The following is a 25,919-nucleotide window of genomic DNA, read 5'->3' as shown; positions in this document are numbered from 1 at the left end:
ATCGTTTAAAGGGTTCTAACATTTTCACTAAGTTAGACCTCAGAGGGGCGTACAACTTGGTGAGAGTCCAGCAGGGACACGAGTGGATGACGGCGTTCAATACTCGTTACGGTCATTATGAATATACTGTAATGCCTTTTGGGTTATGTAATGCACCGGCTGTATTCCAGGATCTGATAAATGAGGTTCTTAGGGAATTTCAGCATGAGTGTGTCATTGTATACCTGGACGATATACTCATTCATTCTAGAGAGATTGAGACTCACCACGAACAAGTTAGAAGGGTTTTGCACAAACTTCTTCAACATGGTCTGTACTGCAAATTGGAGAAATGTAGTTTCGATCAATCCCAAGTAAATTTCCTCGGTTATGTGATCTCTGGGGAGGGATTTAAGATGGACCCGGATAAACTTCAGTCCATTCTGGATTGGCCTCTACCCAAGGGTCTCAAGGCCGTTCAGAGATTTATTGGGTTCTCCAATTATTATAGGCGCTTTATTAAGGGGTATTCTTCTATTATTGCGCCCATCACCAATATGACCAAACAGGGGGCTGATACTAAGAATTGGTCCACGGAAGCTCTCCTTGCTTTCAAAACTCTCAAGGAGCTTTTTGCTTCCGCCCCAATTTTAGTTCACCCTAATACCACTCTTCCTTTCCTACTTGAGGTAGACGCTTCGGAGACTGGCATAGGTGCTATCCTATCCCAAAGGCTAGGTGTGGATAAACCATTACATCCATGTGGATTTTTTTCTAAAAAATTGTCTGGTACTGAGAGCAGATATGACATTGGTGACAGAGAACTACTAGCTGTTATCAAGGCTTTAAAAGAATGGAGACATTTATTGGAAGGGACATTACATCCTGTTACTATTTTAACGGATCACAAGAACTTGTCCTATATTGGAGAGGCCAAGCGATTGTCTTCCAGGCAAGCTCGTTGGTCGTTATTCCTCACCCATTTCAATTACATTCTTACTTATAGGCCTGGTTCAAAGAATTCTAAAGCCGATGCTCTATCTCGCCAATATGAACCTTTGGCTTCTTCTGAACCGGTTCTATCCTCTATAGTACCCCAATGCAATATTATTGCTAACACGAGTCTTAAAATCCATTCTCCGTTGCTTGCCCAGATCTTGAACTTACAGCATCTGGCACCTGGACAGACTCCTGAGGGGAGAAAATTCGTTCCTCCTGAACTCCAACTGGAGCTCTTACAGTGTTTCCATGAAAGCAAGGTGGCTGGTCATCCTGGCATTCGCAAGACTTATTCCCTGATCTCCAAGGATTTCTGGTGGCCTTCCTTACGAAAGGATATTAAGGAGTTCGTCGGAGCTTGCGAGACTTGTACCAGGACTAAACAGCCTCACGCATCTCCTTGTGGTTTGTTGCTTCCCTTGGACATTCCTGAGAAACCATGGTCCTGTTTGGCCATGGACTTTATTGTGGATTTACCTGCTTCCAAGAGACAGACTGTTATTCTTACGGTGGTGGATAGATTCACTAAGATGGCTCATTTTGTGCCGTTGCCTAAACTCCCCACGTCTCCTGAATTGGCGGAGATTTTTGCGAGAGAAGTTTTTCGCTTACATGGGATACCTTCTGAAATCGTTTCTGATAGAGGCTCTCAATTTGTCTCACGATTCTGGAGATCCTTCTGTTCTCAATTAGGTATCAAATTGAACTTTTCCTCTGCATATCACCCTCAGTCTAACGGAGCCGCTGAGCGTACTAATCAAAAGATTGAACAATATCTGCGCTGCTTTGTTTCCGAACACCAGGATGATTGGGTCGGTTTGATTCCTTGGGCAGAGTTCGCACACAATAATCTCGTTTGTGATTCTACTCGTTCCAGCCCCTTCTTCATGAACTATGGCTTTCATCCTTCCATTTTTCCTTCGGTCTCTTCTTCCCAAGGAGTACCGTCGGTCGATGATCATGTCGCCAATCTGAAGAAGTTGTGGGATCAGACTCGTCAAATTCTCCTGCATAATTCTATGTTGTTCAAAAAACACGCTGATAAACACAGAAGGGCGGCTCCAGTTTTTGTCCCTGGGGATAGAGTATGGCTGAGTACCAAGAACATTCGTTTAAAAGTTCCCTCTATGAAATTTTGCGCCTCGATACATAGGCCCTTACAGGGTTTTGTCTCGTATCAACCCGGTTGCGTATCGCCTAGCCCTGCCATCGGCCTTACGTATTCCCAACTCCTTTCATGTGTCTTTGCTGAAACCACTGATTTGCAACAGATTCTCCTCTACGGTTTCCTCACCTCGTTCGGTTCAGGTAGACGGTCAGGAGGAGTACGAGGTCAACTCCATTATCAACTCCCGATTCTCCCGGGGAGGATTACAGTATCTGGTCGACTGGAAGGGATATGGTCCTGAGGAGAGGAGTTGGGTACCTCAGGAGGATGTTCATGCTCCCCGTCTCCGCAGGGCATTTCACTCCCGCTTCCCATCCCGTCCCGGTTCCTTCCGCCCGGTGGGCGTATCTGAGAGGGGGGGTACTGTCAGGGTACCTGAGGTCTCTACCTTTGAGAAGGGTAGAGACTTAGTTGTTTATCCGTCTAGACACGCCATATCTCCCGTTCCTCGCGGTCCATCCAGTCATTCTAACGCTGGCCGCAAGGGATCCGCTTCCTTTTCTAACATGACGCTCGATACGTGACGTCTTGACGCTATCCCGAGCGACCTGGCACTCTATTGGCTTTATCCTATCAGCACCCAGCAGAGGCGTGTCTACTCTCCGGACTCAGGGTATTTAAGCTTACTTCTCTCGTCAGCTCATTGCCCTGTCGTGGTTCTAGCTTGTCTAGTCACTCAGTGCTCTTGTATTCTAGTATTCTCTTTGGTTCTGACCCGGCTTGTTGTACTATTCTGCTTATCTCTGTTATCCCTCTGACCCGGCTTGTCTCTCGCTTACCTGTCTTCTCGTTCCCTCGACCTCGGCTTGTCTCTGACTATTCTCTGTTATTCTCTGTACGTTAGTCCGGCCATTCTAAGGCCCGGTATACGTACCTTTCTACTGTTAGTACTCTGCGTGTTGGATCCCTGTCCCGATCCTGACAGGTATCCAATGATACCTGGGACTCCATGGTACCAGCAGGTTCCAAGGAGCAGTGTGAGTCTAAGCCAAGGGAGGTGTGGCTACAGCTGCATAAACAAAGTGATTTAACTCCTAAAATGCAGATCATTGAGCAGTCATCTACACACAAAAAAAACACTTAATTAAGCCTATGTTATGTTGGTGCTTAGAGTATCCCTCTAAGAGATACAATGTGATCATTATGATTCTCACCAGGGCGAAGCTTCAGGTGGACACTTTGAGGAGCTAGCTGTGTGACCACCTCCTGGTCAGCACTGTCACTCAGAGGAGTGTCCTTTATAATGTTCACAACCCCCTTGGGTTGTATCAGATGCTCTGAGTCACATCCTCTTTGCTGAAGCTCCAAAGCTGTTGCACATCGAGATCCTTCTGACTCCCCTCCTTTTGTGAAATTCTGTTTTGAGAAATTGGAAAACAAAATAAGAAACAGAGAGAAACAGAGGGTAATATAATAGAAAATGGCTAAAAAGTGATCTGAAGTTTACATTGCTCTTCATTACAATATATGAGTCACTAAATAATAATTAATTTGGAATTTTTGATCTTGGTCTAGAAGATTGCTATGTAGAAGTATAGATGCAGGCATAGGCAACCTTCAGCACTCCAGATTCAATGGACAACTTCTGCCCTCATGCTTTGCCAGCATTATGGCTGTAACAGCATTATGGTAGGTGTAGTCCACAAGATCTGGAGTGCTGAAGGCTGCCTACATCAGATCTATTCTATACAAATATTGTGCAGATCGAAAAGAAAAATGTTTTGTTATTTCATCAAGTCAACAAGTTTAAGGGGCTGGGTTGCAATGAGCGCCAAGATTGTCTGGTCATTATTTATTAACCAAGTCATACATTTACAAACTCTAAACTCTCATGCTATATATGATCCTCATGAAATACATTTAAAGCGGCACTGTCATGGCCACATCCATTTTTTATTTAACCCCCCTCCCAACTACACTAAATCTAATTGTCCCCTAGTTACTCCCAAATCCCTGTAGATCCCCCACCTTTTTTAAAACTTTATTTTGTGACCGGACCTAGGTTCTGGGCGCCACCATCTTAGTGTGGGCAGATGAAGGACTCGTCATCTGCCCACACTAGATAGCACTGTGAAATTCCCGCTCATGCCAAGTTAAACACTTGGGCATTCGGACGGGAATTTCATCCATTCATTCATTCGTTAGAAAGACAAATAAATGAATAGGAATTTCAAACGAATGAAAGGAGACCTCTTCGTTTGTTCGTTCAGTTTATTACAAGGAGGGAGCTACCGGCTCACTGCTCACTCCTAGTAATATGTGAAGATAGAAGCTGCAGGGAGCAGTGCTCCCCACCACTTCCTAACCCCTCCCCATGGCCCCCCCATCATTCTATGACCCCAATATTAGCATAAGGGAGATTAAAATCTCCTGAATGCCCCTACTTGCTATGCTGCAAGTAGGGGCATGTCTACTAAACAGTGAGCGACCAGTGGCTGCTCACTGTTAAACAAACAAAAAAAGACCCACACTCTCCGAATCAAATAAAGAATAGGTTTGCCATGGTGAGGCATCTTCTAAAATAATTAACAGGGGAGGACAAAGTGTCCCTCCCCAGGCCCCACCCATGATCAGTGGGTGGGGGCCCTAAATAACAAAAAAGGCGGACATACTGCCTCACCCCAGCCCCCACCCATGAGTGGCGGGTGGGGGCCCCAAGTAACAAAATGGGGGGACCTATTGTCTCCCCCTCCAGACCCCACCCATGAGCGGCGGGAGAGGGCCAAAAGTAACAAAAGTTGGGGCATACTGCCTTCCCCCGGCCCCCACCCATGAGCGGTGGGTAGGGGCTCTAAGTGGGGGCTCTAAGTAACAAAAGCAGACCTATTGTCTGCTCCCCAGCCCCCACTTATAAGTGGCAGGTGGGGGCCCTAAGTAACAAAAGAGGGGGGACCCATAGTCTCCACCCCCCTGGCCCCCACTCATAAGCCCTGCCCATGCCCCATGCCTTCCCACGCCCTGCAATTTGACTGAGAGCTCTCTGATTGGTTGGTTTAAGCCTATCAATAAGAGTCCTCTGATAGGTAAATTTGAGACTTGCAAGTTACCAACCAGAGCACTCTTATTGATTGGCTTAAACCAACCAATCAGAGCACTCTAAATCAAATTGCAGGGCATGGGAAAGCTTTACAAGCTGGGTGAAGATGGATTTTTTTTTTGGGGCGTCAGGGTTTTCTTTTTTCTGCGTGGTTTTTTTTGCACTTTTTTTTTGTTTGTTTTTAATTCGGCGGGAATTATGGCTTTTTATTTGTCCCTTTTAGGGCTGAAAAAAAGAAGGTTTAAGAAAAAAAGAAGACATCTAATAAGTAGTAAGTATAATTTTTTTTATTTACAGGTATTTCATTTTTTGTTCCCCCCTGACTATTTTATTTAGGGTGAGGGGGTAAGTAGGGTTTAATTTTATTGTGGAGGGGGGTGACTAGGGGCTTGGGGACCCATAGTCACTTGTGGGGGGTATTTTTTATAGTTAGCCTCCACCTGCTGTTTATGGGAGGGGGTGGGGGGGGACAATAGGTCCCCCCCTTTTGCCCTCCACCTGCCGCTTATGAGTGGGGGCTGGGGGGACGTTAGGTCCCTCGTTCAGTTTAATAGCCCCCACTCAGACAGCATGGGTGGGGGCTCGGGAGGGGAGATACTATGTCTGTAGCAGAATGTCCCTTTTTCATTCCCTTTGTTCAGCTGTCCATACACCTCGTTCGTTTACCGAACCCATCTGTGTGGTTCCTGCTATTCGTTGAACTTTCGTGGAGTTCTGAGATATTAAAATATGTTTTATGCTGTTTTACAGTATTGTATATTTTCTGTACCTGGGAGATAATGTAATGAAAGAGTTGTTCTTACTCAATTATCTCCCAGGCACAGAGGAGGAGTTTGTAAATTATTTACTTGTCCCTTGTCCCCACAGGGAAAACCCTTGGAATGTAATTTAAGAAACCCCTTGCATGGGGAGTTACATAAAAGCCAGCTGTGGCTGAATAAAAATCAGTTGGCTCCCAGAACTGCCTGTCGTCCAGTTACTGGGGGGATTGTGCCTTGGATATCGTATTGCTTCTTCAGCTACAAGGAGTCTACAGCAGAGATATTGATGCTGAATATTGGAGCTCCGCTACAATGTCCTCCTCCTTTATTATTATTGTCCTTTATTATTATTGTCCTTTATTATTTCTATAGGAGGGGGGTTGTTTCTTTTTTTTTTTTACAGCAGTGAGCAGGCTGCTCACTGTTTAGTAGACATGCCCCTACTCGCAGTATAGCGATGTTCTCATTCTGTTAGGGCGAAATTTGGTAGTTTCGCTGTCCTATCTATGTGACAGGACGTTTGGGAATACTGACAGGAAACACCGCGAGATCACGGAGGAAAGGGTGGGTATTGCGGGAAAATGTATTTGACCCACAGGAAGAGGGTCAAAGTGGGTCAAGTGTATGAAAAATACATAAGACAAAGTAATCCCTAGATGAGATAGGAAGAAACAGAGAACAGATCCTGAGAGAGGGAGAGAAGAGGAAGCAATTGGGGAAAGGTAAGTTCATTTGACAGTGCCGATTTAAGTACTGAAAACAGAAATGCTGCTTTTCCCATAGGTATTTAAAATTACATGAACTAATTGGGAGCTTTTTCTCTAGAATGACCATACTGTTTTGCAGAACAAAGATGCAACTTCCTGAATATAACTGACTTAACAACAAGTTTGCTCTTATTCACCTGTGCTTAGCCAAAATGCTAACCACATATTTATCAGAACTACATTTCAGCATAGATGAGAGATACAGTGCATAAGTGTGAATTATTGATGGAAAACACTAGAAGTTCACAAACATTCAACTTCAGAGTTCCCAGAGCTTTCAAGCTATATGTTCATCCAACACAGTGGCGTCACTAGGGTTAGTGTCACCCGGTGCGGTAACTCACAGTGTCACCCCAACCCATCCATGTCCCTTAGTGTTCCTCTCCCCTCCCTCCCCTGTCCTTTAGTATTCCTTTCCCCTCCCTCCTTTGTCCATTTGTGTTCCTTTATCCCCCCCTTACTTGTCTTTTAGTGCCCCCCATTCCCATTAATATTCCTCCCCCCCTTAGTGTTCCTCTCCCTTCTCCTTTACTGGTCCACCCCCACCTATGTTTCTTTTCCCTTCCGTCCCCTGTACCTTAGTGCCCCCCCCCCCCTTAATGTTCCGCTCTCTCCTCCCTAGTGTCTCCCCCTTGTCCCATAGTGTTCTTTCCCCCCCCCAACGAATGTCCCATAGTGTTCTTTCCTCACCCCTCTCCTGTCCCATAGTGTGTTTTCTCCTCCCCTGTCCCATAGTGTTCTTTCTACCTCCTCCCCCGCCCATGACGTTTCCCCACCCCGCACCCCCCCCCCCCCCCCCCGGGCCAAAAGTATTCTTTCCTCCCCGTCCCATAGTGTTCTTCCCCCGCTCCCCTCCCCTGTCCGATAATGTTCCTTCCTCCTGTCCCCAGTGCGTCTCCTACCTATCTGGTAGCGTGGCCGGGCGGAGCAGACCGCGGTACAGGAGCTTCAGTTTCCTGTACCTGGGGGGACTGACAGGAATAGCTCTCTTTGTGACGCCACTGATCCAACATACCTTCATACAATTTTGCTAAATAAATAATAAATAAACTGTGTATAGCTGGCTAACCATGGTAGCAGAACATGTTAATTAGCTCCTCCTCTCATCTAATAGGATAGGAAAAGATGCAGAAATGAGTTAAAGGGACAATATAATTAACAAAACAACTGTAGCTTAATGAAGCAATTTTGGTTTATAAATCATGTCGCTTCAGTCTCAGTGCTCAGTTCTCTGCCAGTTCTCTGTCATTAAGGAGTTAAATCACTGTGTTTAAGCAGCCTTAGTCACACCTCCCTGCATGCGACTTGCACAGCCTTCCCAAACACTTTCTGAAAAGGAATCTAGGTAACTTTATTGCAAAGTCTAATTTCTTATCTCCTGCTCTGTTAATAGCCTTCTAGAGCCTGCGGGAGCCTCCTGTGTGTGATTAAAATTCAATTTACAAACCAGGAGATAAAAAAAAACTTCCAAAGCGAGTTAAGACACTTTAGTTTACTGAATATGTGTAAATAAAGTGTCCTATTTTATTTTTCGATTTGCAAAAAGTGCAGATTTCAATCGAAATGTACCATTTTAGAAATTAATCTGGTTACACCACAGCAGATGTCAATCAGACAGCATGACCTATTACTTTGGTTAGCTCAGTGGAACTAAACTCAAGAGGCAGGCAATTGCCCAGAACACTTGCCTTGCACAGACTTCTTATTGAGCTGTATTGGGAAATATGTGATGTCTGGGCTGGGTTAGAAGGGGAGGAAAGGCTGCAGACAAGATAATTGCAGGTTTTGCAATCTGGTTGAGAAATACATAATCGTTTATGCAAGTTTTCATTTGGGTATATCTATTAAACAGTGGGTTTATGGAGTGTCCCTTTAACATCTGAATGAAAAAAAAACTATTTAATGGAGGCTGTGTGAGTTACAGCCAGGGGTAGTATGACTATGGCTCCATAACAGACACACAAGTAAATTAACTCCCAGATGACAGAGAATTGAGCAGTTGATCCTCCTAATAAATAATAAATGGGTATCTAAGCTTTATTATTTTGCTAACTATGAGAATTCCAATTTGATCTGCTGCCCTTGTTAGCCATGAAAACAGAAAGGTGTCGCATATATGTTCCTTTTATGAATCCTAATACATAATAAATGTTCCTCACAGAGTTATTTAAATCAAATTCAGAGTTAAATATTCAAAATGTAAGCAACATATTGAATAACTGTATTTTTTAATGTTGGCTATTTTTGCCTAAAATATATGATTTATTATTAACTCCAATGACTTGCGAATTAGTGAATAACACTTTGCAGCAATAATAAATGCAGACTAAAGTAAATACAGTTTGTGTATTGAAAAATATTGGTTCAGGACCTTCAAAGCCCCCCGGTGTTCCCGATTGAAACTACAAATACAGCCAAACCTCAGTGACCTGCAACTATTGTTTATACATTAAGGAAACCTTCTGCGAATTAACTTTGATATCTCCCATGGAATGAACGCACTCTGGACAGCGGACTATTAACATAAAGATTTTACAAGGATTTACATCCACAATCTAGCAACTCTGTTTTTTGATGGTGAGATCTGACCAATACTGATATTTATTTCCTTTTATTTATTGAGTACTCAGAATATATCTTGTGAATTTTCATTTTTTCTTTTTTTCTTTTTGTCTATTTTTTCCCCTTTTTTTCTTTTTATAAGCCTTGAGTATCTTAAGAAGGCTAACCTATAGAGAGAGACATACAAAAAAATGAATTTGGGGGTTTTAAATTGAATAGACTTTTCTATTTTTTCATTTTTTTATTTTGTATGGTAACAATGGGCAGTATGATACAATTATGGGAGGAACCATTCAATGTATTAACCCTATCATGGATTTTTTCAGGTCTTTTGGCAAAAGCATAGATTGCAGTATTAACTGGGCCAGGATTTAATAAATTTTTTACCCTTACTGTTCATTATTTATGGTATGAAGTGATGCACTATAGATTGTATCTGATTTTAAATTGACTTTGTGTATAATATAAATGAAAAAATTATTTTTTGAGCATCAATTAGCCGGCTAATTTTACCGCCTTACGCCGCTTAGGCCGTCGTCGCTGTCTCCGGTATGTCGGGCTCGTGGTGTGTGCAGTAGGACGCTTCGGGGAGTAGCGGGATGGTTCAGGAGGTGCCTCAGTGGTCTCAGTGGGTGTCAGCCTGCTCTCCAGCTCCCTCCAAAAGGCATTGAAGATTGCCTCTAGGAGCCGGTATGTATCAGGTATCTCCCCTCCAGGGGTATGGAGACGCGTGTCGTCCGCCATCTTAGATGGTGATCCACCGTGCTCGCGGGTGTTTGCGGCTCTGCTGCGGCTCTCCGATAGGATTTGGGAGCCATCAGGGTGGGGACCGGGATAACCCCCACCGGTCCAAAGGGGGGCGGGGGGTTAGCAGGGCTCCAGGTGCATGTTCAGCACTTTGATCGCGCCAGTCTGGGAGAGGGATCGCCTCTCCCCTCCTCAGCGCTCACTAGGCCTCAGTGAAGCTCGGTGTCTGGAGTGCTTGAAAAGACTGTTGGAAGCATTCGCAGGTCGGGTCTTCGTTACATGTAGTTAGGGGTAAGTCGCTTGGTGCCCGGTTTTGGATATTTCAGCCAAAATAGCAGATTTGCTTAGTGTGTTCCTGGGAGCTCACAAGAAACACAACCAGTCGCCATGATTGTCAGGCCCCGCCCCCCTACTCCTGTTTTAATTTCAAATCCACGCGGGCTGCTAGAGGGCTACACCAGAGGGTACACTTTAAGTCCACGGCAGCGGCTAGAATGAGATACCGACTCGGGAGCTCTTCTTACACATGTCACATTCACCTGCGCTGCTAGGAAGCTTAACCAAGAGTGATGTATGTATGATATAAATGCATGTTCTGTTTAAATTGTTTAATTCTTATGCATTAGAGAGCTGTATATCGTCATTAAAACCAGTGGAAATTTCCACAACAAAAATAAAGAATTTAAAAAAAAATGGTAAAAATTCTCATAGAAATAAGATGTTTTGGGAGATATTTGTGTTGTTCCTCACAATGAAGAGAGAAAGAGTTACAGGGTTATTCACTAAATAGAGCACTAGAGAACTATTAAATGATACTTCCCTGAAGCCTGATTTGACCTTGAATCGAAGGCTTTTATTGCCATTTATTCAGTTATACCCCCTCACATCACTATTGATAGACTCGATGCACTACATGCTACATATATGGGTCCTATCACTAGCTTAATCTACAATTTTTTTACAATGCATTATTATATATACTTTTGTTTATTATTTCTAAATTTGCAGATGTTTACATGTGCATGTGTGATTTTGTATTATCATTGATTCTATATACTCAGGTCTCTGACCGTCTTAGATGGTAGGTCCTATAGTTAGGCCCACACTGGTAGATTAGGTGTCTGTGTATATATAGTACCCATGATACTTTATTCCTGGGTGATTTAGGTGCAACAACCACATTTTTATTTTCTTTTTGCAAGTGAGGAAGCTAGACTTCTGATATTAATTGGGGCTCTGTCAGGATCGGGACAGGGATCCAACACGCAGAGTACAAACAGGAGAAGTACATATACCGGACCTTAGAATGGCCAGACTAACGTAAGGAGTAAGCAAAGAATGGTCTAGAGACAAGCCGAGGTCGAGGGAACGAGAGAGCAGGTAAACGAGAGACAAGCCGGGTCAAAAAGGTAATAGAGGTAAGCAGGGTAGAAATAATACAAGCCGGGTCAGAACCAAAGAGACAAATAGAAATAAGAGCGCTGAGTGACTAGACTAGCTAGAACCACGACAGGGCAATGAACCAATACACAAAACCTTATTTTATACCCTGGTTCTAAATAGACGATCACGCCCCCGACGAGTCCTGATTTGTGCTCAGGACTGATTGACAGGTCGGAACGGATAGTCGTCATGACGTCGGCTACTAGAGCCGCGTCATAAAAGGAGGCGGATCAGAGGCGTCCGGCGTGTAAACGGCCGAGAGGACTGCGAGGAACGAGTGAGTCAGCCCCTCTGAGAGGGCGGAATTCTAAGTGTCTCACCTCCTCTGAGGTAGAGTCAACAGGTACCCTGACAGTACCCCCCCTCTCAGAAACGCCCACCGGGCGGAAGGAACCGGGACGAGACGGAAACCGGGAATGAAAAGCCCTGCGGAGGCGAGGAGCATGCACCTCCTCCTGGACCACCCAAGACCTCTCCTCAGGACCATATCCTTTCCAGTCCACAAGATATTGTAACCTCCCCCGAGAAATTCGAGAATCGAGGATGGAGTTGATCTCATACTCCTCCTGGCCCTCAACCTGAACAGAGCGAGGGGAGAATGCAGCGGAGGAAAACCTGTTACAAACTAGAGGCTTCAACAAGGAAACATGAAAGGAGTTAGGAATGCGCAAGCCAGGTGGAAGGGCAAGGCGATACGCAACAGGATTAATTCGAGTCAGAACCTTGTAAGGACCAATGTAACGAGGCGCAAATTTCATAGAGGGAACCTTCAAGCGAATGTTTCTGGTACTCAACCATACCCTATCCCCTGGAACAAAAACCGGAGCCGCCCTTCTACGCTTGTCTGCGTGTTGTTTGAACAACGTGGAATTATGAAGGAGAATTTGTTGAGTCTGATCCCACAACTTCCTCAAATTGGCAATGTAACGGATCACCTGGCACCCCGACTGAGTACCTCCGTTAAAGGATGCTCCTAGCGCTTCCTGAGGACTCCAAGCACTCTGGCAGACACCACAATCACCGAATCCGAGAAACCTTTTAAATTCTCCCAAGCGTATGAATGCTGTAGACCATTGAATAGGAACCATACGAATAGGCTTGTACTCCTAGCAGTCAACTGGAACAGCATGCAATAAATCCTTCCCCCCAATAATGAGACGACACATCACTTTGAGGGTAAAACAGGAACTCTGGACTGGCTCATCCAGCCTGGCTTTTATTACCATTGTACACATACAGGCCACACCCAGGGGGAGGCATAAAATAACCAATAGTATCACGGGTACAACCCACACATCTCCTCCCCTCAGATAACCAGTTAACATAATTATACAGCCAGGAAAACTACAGTTTTTATACATGTGCTATAACTTTAAATCCATACATCCAATCTTCCCAAAAACCACATATTTGGAATCAGCACACTTTAAACATACACCCTTCCAAAAATCAGCCAAATCCCTCCAGTGGATCCAAAGTTAGCTGGAGGTCCCTTTATGACCGACCGCAAGCACATTTTCCTGCCCAAAACAGTTCCATAGATTTGGGCTGTGCGGTCGGTCAATTTCATGCCGAAAAACGACTAAGTCCCATTTCGAACGGGACTTAGTCTCTGGAGCTGCAAGTTCAGTATGGAAGAAGGTAAGGGTCAGCGGTGTTCGGCAAAATGTGTAGCCGATTTTAGTTCCACAGAATCTTTAGCATACACCGCTGACCGCGTTCGACTGAACAAAGATGGCCGCCGCCACGTGCAATTAACCTGCAGTAACCTCACAGCCTGGGAGGTAAATTGCCTGCACACTTTAACTTCTGGGTGGTCCGCCTGTGTGGTACTTGGTTCAGTAAGCCCTATTTACTGAACCAAGTGGGAGAGAGCCAGGGGCAAGTTATTTTACAGGTCTGGGGACATAGTCTTAAAGGGGTATTGTTCACCAAAGTTACAAGATGTCCCCAGACGGTTCTTAAAGGGCCATACACACAATAAAAGTCCATACGTTTTCAGGGGCCATAGTCTTAAAGGGTATTGTTACCCAAAGTCTCAATATGTCCCCAGACAGTTCTTAAAGGGCCAGCAGCAGTACAATAAAATACCATTCACTGTGCTTAAAGGGCCAGCAGTCGCACAATAAAATACCATATGCCCCAAATAACCCAGGGGCCATAGTCAGTAGGTAGGAGGCTAGCAAACAGGCTTCTCCAGGGCCCAGTGGCGAGGTTGGTTTCGCCACAGGCAACATGGACATCAACCGACGGTACCCCTTGGGAAGGGGAAACCGAGGGAAGAATAGGAGGATGAAAGCCATAATTCATGAAAAAGGAGCTAGAACGAGTCGAATCGTAAACGAGATTGTTGTGTGCAAACTCCGCCCAAGGAATCAGACCGACCCAATCGTCCTGGTGTTCGGAAACAAAACAACGCAAATATTGTTCAATCTTTTGGTTGGTGCGTTCAGCAGCTCCGTTAGACTGGGGATGATATGCAGAAGAGAAATTCAATTTGATACCCAATTGAGAACAAAAGGATTTCCAAAAACGGGAAACAAATTGGGAACCTCTATCAGAGACAATTTCGGAGGGTATACCATGTAAACGAAAAATCTCTCTCGCGAATATCTCAGCCAATTCGGGAGAAGACGGAAGTTTAGGTAAGGGCACGAAATGAGCCATCTTAGTAAACCTGTCAACCACCGTGAGAATAACAGTCTGTCTTTTAGAAATAGGCAAATCGACAATAAAATCCATAGCCAAACAGGACCATGGTCTCTCGGGAATTTCCAAGGGGTACAAGAGCCCACAAGGAAGCGTATGAGGTTGCTTAGTCTTCATACAGACCTCACATGCCCCGACGAAATCCTTAATATCCTTACATAATGAAGGCCACCAGAAATCTTTAGAAATCAAGGAACACGTCTTGCGTATGCCAGGATGCCCAGCCACCTTGCTGTTGTGAAAGCACTGCAACAGTTCCAGTTGGAGTTCAGGAGGAACGAAGTGCCGTGCCCCGGGAGCCTGTCTGGGAGCCAGATGCTGTACCTTCATGATCTCGGCAAGCAACGGGGAGTGTATCCTGAGATTCGTGTTGGCGATAATATTGCACTTGGGAACTACAGAGGACAAAACCGCATCAGATATAGTAGAGGGTTCATGTTGGCGAGACAAAGCATCGGCCTTAGAGTTCTTAGAACCAGGTCTATAAGTGAGCACATGATTGAAATGAGTGAGGAATAAGGACCAACGAGCTTGCCTGGCGGACAAGCGCTTGGCTTCCCCAATATAGGACAAGTTCTTGTGATCTGTCAAAATAGTAACAGGGTGCAAGGTCCCTTCCAATAAATGTCTCCACTCCTTTAAAGCCATAATAACCGCTAATAGTTCCCTGTCACCAATGTCATATCTGCTTTCAGGCCCAGACAATTTCTTTGAAAAAAAACCACATGGATGTAACGGTTTATCCACACCTAATCTTTGAGACAAGATAGCACCTATACCTGTCTCCGAGGCGTCTACCTCGAGTAGAAAAGGCAAAGACGTATCAGGATGAACTAAAATCGGTGCTAAAGCAAAAAGATCCTTGAGTGTTTTGAAAGCAACGAGAGCTTCAGTAGACCAAGTCTTAGTGTCAGCCCCCTGTCTAGTCATATTGGTAATAGGCGCAATAATAGACGAGTATCCTTTAATGAAGCGCCTATAATAATTGGAGAATCCAATAAACCTCTGAATGGCCTTGAGTCCCCTGGGCAATGGCCAATCTAAAATAGATTGGAGTTTAACCGGATCCATCTTAAACCCGTCCCCAGAAATAACGTACCCAAGAAAGTTTATCTGAGACTGGTCAAAACTACATTTCTCCAATTTGCAGTACATTCCATGTTGTAGAAGTTTGCGCAATACCCTTCTGACTTGTCTGTGGTGAGTCTCAATCTCACTAGAGTGTATAAGTATATCATCCAGATATACAATAACGCAATCATGTTGAAATTCCCTAAGAACTTCATTAATCAGGTCCTGAAATACTGCTGGTGCATTACAGAGACCAAAAGGCATTACCGTGTACTCATAGTGCCCGTAACGGGTATTGAAAGCTGTTTTCCATTCGTCTCCCTGTTGAATTCTCACCAAGTTATACGCCCCTCTGAGATCTAACTTGGTGAAAATTTTGGAGCCTTTTAAACGATCAAAGAGCTCAGTAATCAAAGGAATCGGGTAGGCATTTCTAATAGTTATTTTATTCAATCCCCGATAATCAATACAAGGCCTTAATGTACCATCTTTCTTATTCACAAAAAAGAACCCGGCCCCGGCAGGGGAGGAGGATCTCCTAATGAATCCCTTGTCCAGGTTCTCACGAATATACTCCTCTAAGACTAGGTTCTCCTTAGTAGATAAAGGATATACCGTGCCCCTCGGAGGCATGGTACCGGGCAAGAGTCTGATCTTGCAGTCAAAGGACCTGTGTGAAGGTAGAGTGTCAGCATTCTTCTTGTCAAAGACTGCCTTTAAATCCAGGTATAGGGGTGGTATTTGTAAGTCTGTAGATTGGGTAGAATTAACCAGTGTGTCAGCTACGCAAACCGGTGAGACCTTCTGTAAGCACCTGCTTTGGCAACCTTGACCCCAAGAGACTATTTCACCCAATTCCCAATCGATAATGGGGTTATGTTTCTTAAGCCAAGGATACCCCAAGACTATTGGAACAGAAGGAGATGAAATAAGCATAAAAGATATACCTTCCTCGTGTAAGATACCAACAGTTAAGTTAACAGGTATGGTCTCATGAAAAATAACAGGTTCAGATAATGGTCTACCATCTATGGCCTCAACGGCCAAGGGTGTATCCCTTAGCTGGGATGGGATAGAGTGTTTAGTGACGAAGACTTGGTCAATAAAGCTTTCAGCAGCTCCGGAATCTATCAACGCCATAGTATTTAATACTCCCTTCTCCCAAGCTAAAGAAACAGGTAGTAGAAGCCTATGATCTTTATAGTCATGTATAGAGGACAAGATAGAAACACCCAAGGCCTGTCCTCTAGAGGAACTTAGGTGCGAGCGTTTCCCGGGCGGTTAGGACAGTTTAGGCGTAGGTGACCTCTTGTTCCACAATACATGCACAACCCCTCCCTTCTCCTGTACTGTCTCTCCTCTTCTGAGAGACGAGTATTGCCTATCTGCATAGGTTCTGGAAGCGCTAAAGTTGTAGATTCAGGACTTTGGAATGAGGGAGCTAGTCTAAAGGAAGGTCTACGGGTTCTATCTCGAGTGTTCTGTCTCTGTCTTAAACGTTCATCAATTTGAGAAATAAAAGAAATTAAACCCTCCAAACTTTCAGGAAGCTCTCTTGTGGCAACCTCATCTAGAATTTCGTCTGATAGTCTGTTTAGAAATACGTCCATTTAAGCCTGTTCATTCCACTTGACTTCTGCTGCCAAGGATCTGAACTCTAAGGCATAATCAACAAGGGTTCGGTTATGTTGTCTAAGACGTAACAGTAGTCTAGCAAGATTAACCTTTCTACCTGGAGGATCAAAAGTCCTTCTAAAAGCAGTGACAAAGGCATTATAATTATAGACTAACGTATTATCATTCTCCCACAAAGGATTAGCCCATCTCAAAGCTTTATCAATGAGTAGTGTGATTATGAATCCAACCTTCGCCCTATCTGTAGGGTAGGAGCGGGGTTGTAATTTGAAATGAATACCTATCTGGTTTAAAAAACCTCGACACGTATCCGGAGAGCCACCATAACGTACAGGAGGAGTTATACGGGATGAAGCAACTACTGTGGCTACCTCTAGGCCTGAACTTACAGGAGAGATGGATGCAGTACGCATCTCTTCTGATTGGTTACTAGAACGAGATAGTAAGGCTTGCAACGCTAGAGCCATCTGGTCCATTCTATGATCCATGACCTCAAATCTAGAGTCAGGAGAACCGACCTGAGTGTTTGTACCTGCAGGATCCATTGGCCCTGTCGTAATGTCAGGATCGGGACAGGGATCCAACACGCAGAGTACAAACAGGAGAAGTACGTATACCGGACCTTAGAATGGCCGGACTAACGTAAGGAGTAAGCAAAGAATGGTCTAGAGACAAGCCGAGGTCAAGGGAACGAGAGAGCAGGTAAACGAGAGACAAGCCGGGTCAAAAAGGTAATAGAGGTAAGCAGGGTAGAAATAATACAAGCCGGGTCAGAACCAAAGAGACAAATAGAAATAAGAGCGCTGAGTGACTAGACTAGCTAGAACCACGACAGGGCAATGAACCAATACACAAAACCTTATTTTATACCCTGGTTCTAAATAGACGATCACGCCCCCGACGAGTCCTGATTCGTGCTCAGGACTGATTGACAGGTCGGAACGGATAGTCGTCATGACGTCGGCTACTAGAGCCGCGTCATAAAAGGAGGCGGATCAGAGGCGTCCGGCGTGTAAACGGCCGAGTGGACTGCGAGGAACGAGTGAGTCAGCCCCTCTGAGAGGGCGGAATTCTAAGTGTCTCACCTCCTCTGAGGTAGAGACAACAGGTACCCTGACAGGCTCAAAACGATGTACCGATAACTATAGCATACCTATATGTGCCTAATATCCATTAAATTTACTTTTTATAGAAAGCATTTAACAAGATAGACAAAATAAAAGTAGGCCAACTATATCTATGTGTATATTTTAACTGTGTACTGGATTCCGTGCTAGATGTTATTAGCCAACATAATGCCTTCATAATGTATGGTACTGTAGACAAGACTAAAAAGTAATACATTATACATGTTACAGAGATATGGGTTGTTTTAAACTTGGAGGTCTTTATATCACACAACTAGGGACTACTCAGTCTAGTCTAAAGTACACACCACATACTCCCCCATACATATGTGCTTAACTGATTATGCTAATTTACAAAATCTCCAGAAGGTACATATAAACCCCATGGATCATGCTCCTCTGCCGCCTGTATTTGTTACTCTTTATCCTGTTCAAAGAAGGGGTACTTTGTGTCTTAATTATGTGCTTTTGGACAGGTATATGAGTTAAATCAACCCTCTCATATTTCTTTAGTGAAAATCCTTACCAAAATCTCTCTCTATTACCTGGGCAGCACATAAGATAAAAATTGGTTCTGGCATTAAAAAACAAATAAATGCAGGTCGATCATGACTGCTCCAAACCCTGGCCACCTTAGAGACCCAACATAAAGCAAACCCAACAGAGTCCACCCAGTCCCAAATTTCTAAAACTAGAAGGAACTTGAAACTACAACTACATATAACTGAATGAAGACTACATAAAATTAAAAAACAAAAATATATTACGCCCAGGGCCACAAAGCTTTGAAACTTTTAACATCCCAACTAAAGAACAAATAAAACAGCTAAAATTCCTTACTCATATGACATGCATTGAATTAAACTTAGAAGCCATGTACATAAAGTTACCGAGCTTGCAAAATTCTATAAAAGCTTACATAATTTGTCTCAGGAAGGATCCTCATGTTACGCAACCATCCATGATGATATAGTCAAAAACTTAGATGAGATTGGTCTCCCTACTATTTTACCACGTAATACGCAGGATCTACAAAAGACTATTTCACAGGATGAAATTGTATAGGTAATTAAGTCACTCTCAAAACACAAAGCCCCAGAACCAGATGGGTTATCAAATGTATATTGATCTAAGTTTGTGGATATTTTAGTGCCTCATTTAACCAATCTATTTAACCATATTAGTGATACATGGACCGTACATCTGGAATTTTTAGAAGCCAATATAATCACACTTCCAAAATGATATGCTAAAGTGATAGCCAACTGTCTAAGAACTTTACTCCCCCTATTGGTATTTGAGTAAAAAAGCAGGGTTTATCCCTGGCTGTCAAACTTGGTGCCAGAGCTTTTATTTGCACTAGATGCTGCAAAGCCTTTGATTGCTTTTATTGGCGCTAAATGGTAGCAATGTTTAAGGGGTTTCTATGGGGTGTTATTGCCTATATACTAATCCTACTGCTAAAATCATAAATACAAGATTTCTGTCTCAACAATTTTAAATAAAAAATGGAACTAGGCAGGGATGCCCTCTTTCTCCGCTGATTTTTATCCTAGCCTTTTGGACAATATTAAGAATGACCCTTTGAGCAAAAACTACCGTGGTTCGCAGATTATATTTTGTGACTAATCCCCAGCAATTCATACCATATCTGTTGACCACTCTACAGCGCTACAGGAAAATGTATTTTTATAAAAATAATGAATCAGAAACACAGGCCTTACCAATAAGTTTACAACATAACCTTAAAATATCCTTACAACAGGCCTTTTGTTTTGAATGGAGTGGAAAATCCATCACTTATTTAGGCATACAACTCACAACATCGAAACAACACTTATTTTCTGAGAATCACCCTAAGTTTATAATAAAATACAGGGCGTGTTGGACGGTTGGTTTGGGGTGTTATGGTTGATATTGTACTTATTTCCCACCCTGACGATAGACATTTCCAAGTCCTTTGTAAGCAAATCTCCACAGACTATATGGAAGTGAAACCCACCCAGGATAGCACATACATCTGTTCAGCTCCCTATGTATGTGGGAGGTTTGGGGATGCCAGATAGCAAAAAATATTATGCAGCCACGATAATAGTGCAAATGCTGACATTGCATATAACCCAAGACACTCCACTTTGGCTTCAATTGGAAAATTTACTCATACGCCCACATTCCTTTCTTTCATTGATGTGGGTGCCAAGGCATACCTTCGGGTATTACACTCATGACCACAACATTAGTTTCCATTATTAAATGGATGACATGGTTTTCTAAGTTCTTAGGCCTTGCCCCAAGATTGTCAGTTGCACCATTGGAGTGCTTACGATATTATACATTTGACCTACCCCTGTCAAAATGGTGTAACGCTGGTGCCGGGTTCACAGTTTAGTGGACGGAGCCCAAGATGCAGAGGAGTGATGAAGGCAATGGACCAAGTTCGCAGTACAAAAGGATCAGACGAAAAGAGTAGTCTGGGAAGCCAAAGGTCACAACAGGCTGCACAGGTTCAGAAGCGATGATACAGGTAAGGGTCAAAATACAACAGGATAGACACTGAATGTCTTTACACAACCAGGAGCACAGTACAAAAGAGCGAAGAGTGAAGGGTGTGCGTGGCTTAAATAGGGAAAGTGGGTGGTCTAGTTTAATGAGGTTCCTTTCTGGTCTCCACCTCCTGTAACTTAGGGAAAGTGGGTGGTCTTGTTTAATGAGGATCCTTTCTGGTCTCCACCTCCTGTACCTTTAAAAGGCTCTGTTTCGTCGTGCATGCGTCATTTCATTCTTCTGAAGTTCTACCTTCTGTGTGGATGCACGTGGAAGCAACAGCATTTTCACGAACAGAGTTCTACCTTGCTGTGTTCGGTAACTGGCGTCCGGTAAATTACACCCTAAATGGTAGTGAATTAGGGAAAACAACACACGAGAAGGACTTGGGAATTGTTATAGACAACAAATTAGGCAGCAATATGTAATGACAATCTGCAGTTGCTCAGGCCAGTAAGGTTTTGTAATGTGTAAATAGGGGCATAAATTCTCAGGATGAAAATATAATTTTGCCTCTTTATAAATTGCTGGTAAGGTCACACCTTGAATATGCTGTGCACTTTTGGGCACCTTTTCTAAAGAAGGATATCATGGCACTAGATAAAGTGCAGAGATGAGCTACAAAATTGATAAAAGGAATGGAGCATTTTAGTTATGAAGAAAGGTTAAAAAATGTTAATCTCTTTACTTTGGAAAAACAGCACCTCAGAGGGGATATGATAACATACACATATTTGTATGATAACATCATACAAACCATTATCTGAAAATCTATTCATAAACAGAGCTTAACATAGGACACGAGGTCACGCAATTAGGCTGGAAGAAATGAGATTTAATCTAAGGTGAAGAAAAGGTTTTTTTACAGTAAGAACTATAAGGACGTGGAATTCTCTGCCTGAAAAGGTGGTTTTATCAGAGTCCATACAGATGTTTAGACAGCAATTGGATAAATACTTGTAAAAACATAACATACAGGGATATCATTTCGAATTCGTAGGGTAATAGATGCTTGATCCAAGGAGATATCTGACTGCAATTTTGGGGTCAAAATTGATTTTTTCCCTAGTTTGTTGCAAAATTGGAAGTGCTTCAGACTGGGTCTTTTGCATTCTTTTGGATCAACAGCAAAAACATATGTGAGAAAGGCTGAACTTGAGGGACGCAAGTCACTTTTCAGCTATGTAACTATGCAACTACTCAGTGTTTTCTTTCTTATGAACCCATTAAAAAAGTGGCCATCCAGCTCCCCCATTTAATGGAAAATAATAATTCCAGCAGATAAACACAGTTGTAGTATACAACAGATATATCTATGTCCTGAAAAAAGTATGTTTGATACGGAGGTTGGGGGATAGTGGAGTTGGATGGGAGAATCCTCAAGAGAACAAATGGAAAAAATATATTTTTTAGAGCATTGATATAAACAAGACATCAGCCATCAGGATATGAAAAATAAAAAATAAGCAAATTTAAGAAAATAAAGATACAACACAATAGATTTCTAGTAGTAGAGATCACTTGGTGACCGTCTTTGGTAGGTATCGTTCCACCTAAAAAAAAGGTGGTAGGTTAGCGCTAATAATATAATGAACAGGCAGCAAGTCTAGCGGTGTAGGGCCAAGATTTAACTAAACTAAAGTGAGAATTTAAAGTAAATTCAAAATTGATTTCATATTTTAGGCCAAAGTAGCCGAATTGTAAACATATCTGACTTACAAAATGTTTCCAATTTGCCTATATTGACCTTACATTTGAAATTCACTTTAAATTTTATCTAGCAAATAGCTTTGTTAATTCTCTAAGATAGTCCTTGAATCTAGAAAAGGTATCCCATCTGATGAGCAGCAGCAATTGTGTGGACGACATTTGAAATGAATACCCGTCTACTGCAAAAGAAGTGGTCAGAGGTTTTATGGATTGACACCATTTAATGGTGGATCTGCGGAAGTCCAAAAAAAACATGTGAGAGCTTAAAAGGCCTATCTCCCTATTGTGGCTGCCAGAATTATAAATCTATCAATAAAGTTTAGGAAGATTATTATTATTTCTCGTGGAACTTTCCCAGGGCCTTAGGGGGCATGGCAATACAGTAAAGGCAATTTAAGATTGGTGGCTACCTCTGCATCGATGGAGAAGGATGGTGAATAGCTGTTAGAAAAAGCGCCGGAGTTCCAGTGCGGCAAAAGTTTCATAAAATATTATGGTTGCTTTTTTTTGGATGGGGGGCGGGGGGTTGAGAGTTTTGTAGCCTTTTTACTTTAGTATGAGTTTGAATTTCCATCAAGACATGTCAAGACATTGACATTTAATTGAGACATTTGTGAAATTTAGGATAGAATCCAGCTCACACACACACACACACACACACATAAATCTTAGCAGGATAGGGGTATGTAGGTGAAATGTTATTCATAGATCCAAAATTAGGCTGCACATTATGAAATTTTAGTACCAGTTCCACCATCCTGGCTTTGTTCATTGGTATTCCATTTCTGGGAAAACCTCCCAGAGTGTCTCCAGAATCTTATCATTGGTCTCCCTTGCATTTGGCAAACTGAACTCAGGATATTATTCCCATATAAGTGTATTTCTACTGTGCTCTGTTCATGGGCCTCTGAAGTAGGCCTGACCAACATAGCTGCTAGTTATCATATCGTAACATATTTTTTTAGTCAGATTTATCCTGGAGAGTATGCATATCGTAACATATTTTTTTAGTCAGATTTATCCTTTGTCAGGAGGGCCCAATTCTACCAGTGATAGGCATGTTGCCATTGGAATTCCTCCTACTGGCCCACCCCACCCCTGACCCACATTCATACCTATGGCTTATAGTCTACTTAAAGAGACACTGTTGTCACCAGAAAAACTACACCTTAATGTAGTTGTTCTAGTGTCTACTGCCTGTCCCTGCAGACTTTTTAATTTAAACACTGCCTTTTCAGAGAGCAGAGCGGGGGAGGAGCAAGCCTGAGGAGGCCTGCGCAGTGCTGGAAAAAGGTGGGTAAAATCCCCTTTTGCCTTGCTGACAGTGAGGTCAGGGGCCTAAACGGGGATCTTAGAGCTGTTACGAATACACGTTTGAATTCCTGACACTATAGTGTTCCTTTAACACATTTGGTCAAACTGAGAATCTTTGATATTCCTTGCGTGTAAAGGTTTTCTTTAGCAAGTGCTTTTTTTATCATCAATCAGTGACTCATTCAGGAGATTAATACAATGTATGTGTCTGTACCGCTTGTAACATCATCCTTCTCACTTCTGGAGGTTCTCACGGGCTGAAAAAGGAAGTGATCAACAGCTTAGCATCCGGAGTGAAAACCTCAAGACATCTGCTTATCAAACACCAGAATGTAGTCCCTGCCATCTGACACATAACTGCACTAGATATCCGATATCATATATCAGTGTAGCAAGATTTACCTTTCATAGGCTTTGGTCAAATAAGGATCTCATGAAACAATTTTTGTTACCTCCAGGTCTAATAGATGTGAGGACACAGGGCTCTGAAACAACTGAGCATGTTAATGGTCACCTATGGTGCTAGTTAAACTAAACAATACTGGGCATCAGGACATCTGATGGAACCAAGGAACTTCTGTATTCAATATGATTCCCACAAGATAATGAGAACAGACTCATAGAAGAATGGCTGGAACTATAAGAATAATGAAATAGCTAAGACCAGGGAGAGTAGAGCCAACTGCTCACATTATCTATAATGAACACAAATTAAGGAGTCACTCATGGTGTTTAAGGAATTTGAACCTCTATACCAGTGGCATTTCTAGGTGGAAAAATAACAGTGCATTCAGAGGGAATATTGTAAGCCTCCTCCAACAAATATTGACTAAAGCCAACCTAAAAATCTACACTATAACACACCCATTCTTAACCTTCAACTCTAACATGTTCTATAAATAACATTATGATACCAAATATGTGAATAAATTCAGAATATTATATAAACCAATATTAATGAACTACCCTCCTGTTGTATTAACCAAACACTAGGTTGTATTAATCTTGCACCCACAGAATTGACCCAAACCTTGCAGCATTATACCCACTCCCACTGCATTAAAACCCTCCACCCACAGTAATACTCCCACATTCATATACATAGACATTCATCTTCACACACTTATATAGACAAATACGCAACACACACAGACTCATACACACAAAGACTCCTATAAATACACACACATTCACATATACATACACACACAGATACACACATGCATACAAACAATTTACATTTAATTTAAAAAAAATTAGAGGTGGGGGGGGGAGTTACAGTGAGGACCACCCAGCTTCCATTTTCTTAGAGCTGGAGTGGACACTCATCTCTGGGATCCAGTGGGCAGCTGCAGGAACCAGTTTCTCCACTGATTTCCGGGCTCACTTCTGCTCTGTAATATTGCCAGGGTGGGGTAATGTTGCACCCAGTTGGGGTAATGTTGCACCCAGTTGCACTCCAGTTGCATCATCTGTACAGGTCCCTTCAGATAGGTGGGAAATCAATATAAAGTGATCCCAGCTGCCCCATAGCAGGCCTTACTGCAGCCTTACATGACCACCACAGAGCAGGCACCTGCTATACAGCAGTCCCACAGGGGAGGGGGTGCTCTGTGCACCTTCTTGCCACCTGTCGCTTGAGGTAGCCCGTCCCTTCAGAAAGTATGCTACTGCACATTACTAGTTTGGGAGTCAACCTTCTCATAGGAATGAAGACTGGGGCCAAGCAAATCCATAGATGTGGTGCCCCATAGGTGGTTACTAAAGTCACCTTATGCCTATTCTGTACTGTGCAATTAACTTCATATATGTTGCATTAAAGTGACCCCCTGACAAATGACATCATTAGAGGTTTTATTACACATTTTTCAATGTTACAAGGACTCTGCGCCAACACTGAAAATTTGCAAAAATTAGCTACATCCCAGGTCAGTCCCTCCCTATCAATGTCACTGCCTTGTGCATCCTCGGATGGTTCTCCGTTGAAGTCTAGTTGACTAAAGGTTAGGTTTCTTCAGTCATGATCCCCAAACTTGAACATAGACACTCAGTCCTATCTCACTAATGCTAAATCCACTGATAAACTAAAATCCAGCCTAAAGACACTCAGTGGAACCTCTGATGGATGAAGCCATGGTAAACTAAATGGTGTGGTGCAGGCAACTATCCTGCCACTACTGATTGGGTGACAATAGTTTTAAAAATTGTGAGGAGTATTAACCTATTTATGAATATTATGTATGTTTGACATGGACAATTTACATTTGTGAAATGAAATATGTTGAAAGCTTTTAGATGTAGAATTTCAGCTATTCAATGTATTCACATGTCTACCAACATACAAAG

The 25,919-nt window shown here is 42.9% G+C and overlaps 1 protein-coding gene across 1 annotated transcript in view; it reads right to left on the bottom strand.

Annotated features, from left to right (window-relative positions):
- The window catches only part of ITGB7 (integrin subunit beta 7), a 104,056-nt gene that overhangs the window by 24,890 nt on the left and 53,247 nt on the right, over positions 1-25,919 (bottom strand). The window contains exon 4 of the mRNA XM_063428474.1: positions 3,301-3,502. Within this exon, the coding sequence (XP_063284544.1) occupies positions 3,301-3,502 (202 nt within the window). The remainder of the gene's footprint in view (positions 1-3,300; positions 3,503-25,919) is intronic.

Source organism: Pelobates fuscus, chromosome 1 (assembly GCF_036172605.1).
Source record: "Pelobates fuscus isolate aPelFus1 chromosome 1, aPelFus1.pri, whole genome shotgun sequence".
NCBI lineage: Eukaryota > Metazoa > Chordata > Amphibia > Anura > Pelobatidae > Pelobates > Pelobates fuscus.
The sequence above is the reverse complement of the archived record's forward strand: the minus strand, read 5'-3'. Positions and strand labels throughout refer to the sequence as shown.